The following is a 3,610-nucleotide window of genomic DNA, read 5'->3' as shown; positions in this document are numbered from 1 at the left end:
CTGTTTCCCCCCGGCTGTCCCCATCCCCCCTTTTCCTGTCCTCTCCGATGTCCCCAAGCCCTGGTGTGCCCCTCCAGCTGTCCCCTGCCCTCTCATGTGTCCCCTCACCTCCTTTTCCTTTTCCTGTTCCCCCCACGTGTCCCTGTCACGCCCCATGTCGCCATGCATGTCCCTCTCCCCTCCACTGTGTCCCCATGCCCTGCACCATGGCCCCATGTGTGTCCCTGTCCCCTCTCTGTGTCCCCATCCCCTTCCCCCATGTGTGTCCCTGTCCCCTCTCTGTGTCCCCCTCTCCTGTCCCCATGTGTGTCCCTGTCCCCTCTCTGTGTCCCCCTCTCCTGTCCCCATGTGTGTCCCTGTCCCCTCTCTGTGTCCCCCTCCCCTGTCCCCACGTGTGTCCCTGTCCCCCAGTGTGCAGGAGCTCAGGCGTGTGACAAAGCCACACAGGGCAGTGTCCCCAAGTGCCAGCCTCCCTCCTGCCACAGCCCTGCCCAACAATTGTCCCCACTTTTGTCACCGGCGCTGTCCCCTGTCCCAGAGCTCAGGGACAGAGGGGACACATCCACCCCAGGACAGCTCCAGCATTCCCAGGGCTCTGTGTCCCTTCCTCCTCCTCCTCCTCTGTGTCACCGTTGTCACCCCCGGCTCAGGAGCAGCGCCCGGGTTTGTCCTTTGGCCTGGTTCGGATCTGGAGATTTCATTGGGATTTTTTGGGGTTTTTTACCTCGGGGAGGGGAAATGGCCCGGATTTCCTCCAGGAGGGCCGAGGAGGCGCCGTTCCCTGCAGGCTGCCCTGTGCCCCACATCCCAGGAGGTCTCCGAGGGGCCCCGGGGCACTGGGAACAAATCCTACTGGGAACAAATCCTACTGGTGGGAATGGGGCCAGATCCTGCATGGGAGTGGGATCAGGAACGGGAATGGGATGGGGAATGGAATTGGAGTGGGATCAGGAAATGAGGACTGGGATGAGGAATGGGATCAGGAATGAGACCAGAAGTGGGATCAGGAATGGGATTGGGATCCCTCTGATCCCTCCTGGACCTTGCCTGGGCACACAGACAGGGCTGGCAGCTCCCAAGAAAATCCCCCTTCCCGTATCCCGAGTTCCCAGCTCCTGCTCAGGAGAATTCCAGGTTTTCCCTGGGGAGCCAGCTGGGGAAGGGCAAGGAAGGATCCAGGCAGGATTTGGGAAAAATCCAGGCAGGGCCTGGGAAAGGTCTGGGGAGGATTTGGGAACGGTCCAGGCAGAGCCCAGGGAGATCCAGGCAGGTTTTGGGAAAAATCCAGGCAGGATCTGAGCAGGCCCTGGGAAGGGTCTAGGCAGGATCTGAGGGATCTGAGCAGGATCCAGGAAAGATCCAGGCAGGGTCTGGGACAGGATTTGGTCAGGATCCAGGCAGGATCCAGGAAAGATCCAGGCAGGGTTTGGGACAGGGTTTGGGGCAGAATTTGGTCAGGACCCAGAGAAGACTCAAGCAGGCCCAGCTCAGGTTGCCACTGACCTGTGCAGGGCTGGCCAGGCTGTCCCCACGCCTGTGGCTCTCAGCAGGTGACACACACGGGGACAGAGCCCGTGTCCCTTCACAGCCAGCTCCACACTGCCCTGAATGCCGGGAATGCCAGGAAAACCCCATCCAGCCTCTCCCTTAAATCCCGGGATAAACCCATCCACCTGCACCCCTAAATCCCGGGTTAACCCCATCCAGCTGGGATAACCCCATCCAGCTGCACCCCTAAATCCCAGGATAACCCCATCCAGCTGCACCCCTAAATTCCAGGATAACCCCATCCAGCCGCACCCCTAAATCCCAGGATAATCCCATCCAGCCGGGATAACCCCACCCAGCTACACCCATAAATCCTGGGATAACCCCGAAATCCTAGGATAACCCTTCCAACTGCATAACTCCATCCACCTTGCACCCCTAAATCCCGGGACAACCTCATCCACCTGCACCCCTAAATCCCGGGATGTCCCCATCCAGCTGCGCCCCTAAATCCCGGGATAACCCCATCCACCAGCTACACCCATAAATCCTGGGATAACCCCGAAATCCTAGGATAACCCTTCCAACTGCATAACTCCATCCACCTTGCACCCCTAAATCCCGGGACAACCTCATCCACCTGCACCCCTAAATCCCGGGATGTCCCCATCCAGCTGCGCCCCTAAATCCCGGGATAACCCCATCCAGCCGGGATAACCCCTAAATCCCGAGCTGTCCCCACCCAGCCGCTCCCCTGGATCCCGGGCTGGATTTTAAGGAGAGCATTTTCCCCCGGCTCCCCAGGGAATGGTGGCATTCCCAGAGCTCCGGGTGGGATTTCAGGGTGTCCGCGCAGGGCCAGGAGTTGGATTCTGATCCTCTCAGGGTTTCCGTAATCCCGGGATTGCGCCCCAAAACGGGGAGGAGGGACCCGCCCGGCCATGGATTTGCTGCCACCTAGAGCGGGCGCCGGAGCTGGAACCTCGGGAAGTTCGGGGAATTCCAAGCCCCGCACCCGGGCAGGAACAACCTCCCAGCCCAGGGAACTGCTGGGAGGGAAAGCGGCTCTTCCCAAAAGGATTTGGGAATTCTGGCCGCCGCCAAACTCCCGTTCCAGGCTTCCCTGGGCAAGGAAAACCTGGAAATGCGGGAGAGAATCCACCAAAAATCCCTCCTGGGAGGACTGGGAATGGTTGGCCTAGGGGATTTTAGCCGTGGATAGCAAGATGGGAAAAGAGGGAAAAATTTTTCTCAGCACTGCCCAGTGAATGCAGAAATTAAAATAAAACACCCCAAAAGTTAAAAAAATCCGCCCCAAAACACCTCTGGAAACACAAGAAATCAGCACAGGCACACAGAGAAATTGTGGGATGTTCAAAATCCTCGGCAATATCCAAAACCCTGCTCGTGCAGGATTTAGGGGTGCGGTTGGATGGGGTTATCCCGGGATTGAGGGGTACAGCGGGATGGGGTTATCCTGAGATTTAAGGGACAGCTGGATAACGTTATCCTGGGATTTAGGGGTGCAGCTGGATGGGGTTATCCCGGGATTTAGGGGTACAGAAGCATCTGGATGGGTTTATCCTGGCCCGATGGGTGTGTGTCAGGATTTAGGGGTGCAGTTGGATAGGGTTATCCTGGGATTTAGGGGCGCGGGTGCATCTGGATGGGTTTATCCCGGCTGGATGGGTTTATCCCAGGATTTAGGGGTGCAGCTGGATGAAGTTGTCCCGGGATTTAGGGGTACAGCCGGATGGGTTTAACCCGGGATTTAGGGGTACAGCTGGATGGGTTTATCCCGGGATTTAGGGGTGCAGCCGGATGGGTTTATCCCGGGATTTAGGGGTACAGCCGGATGGGTTTGTCCCGGGATTTAGGGGAGAGGCTGGATGGGTTTATCCCGGGATTTAGGGGTACAGCCGGATGGGTTTGTCCCGGGATTTAGGGGAGAGGCTGGATGGGTTTATCCCGGGATTTAGGGGTACAGCCGGATGGGTTTATCCCGGGATTTAGGGGTGCAGCCGGTGGGTTTGTCCCGGGATTTAGGGTCCGAGCAGCCCCCGGGATCGGCCCGGGTGATCTCCAGCCCGAATCCCAGGTGATCCCGGGCCAATTCCTGCCG

At 58.6% G+C, this 3,610-nt stretch overlaps 1 protein-coding gene across 1 annotated transcript in view; it reads right to left on the bottom strand.

Moving 5' to 3' along the window:
• LOC106631950 (SH3 and multiple ankyrin repeat domains protein 3-like) overlaps positions 1-156 on the bottom strand; it is a 136,628-nt gene extending 136,472 nt beyond the window's left edge. Inside the window, 1 exon segment of the mRNA XM_031061906.1 lies at positions 109-156. Coding sequence (XP_030917766.1) covers positions 109-156 — 48 coding nt within the window.
• Positions 157-3,610: the final 3,454 nt, after the last annotated feature.

Source organism: Geospiza fortis, unplaced genomic scaffold (genome assembly GCF_000277835.1).
Source record: "Geospiza fortis unplaced genomic scaffold, GeoFor_1.0 scaffold61, whole genome shotgun sequence".
Taxonomy (NCBI): Eukaryota; Metazoa; Chordata; class Aves; order Passeriformes; family Thraupidae; genus Geospiza; species Geospiza fortis.
This window is presented reverse-complemented; position numbering and strand designations above follow the sequence as displayed.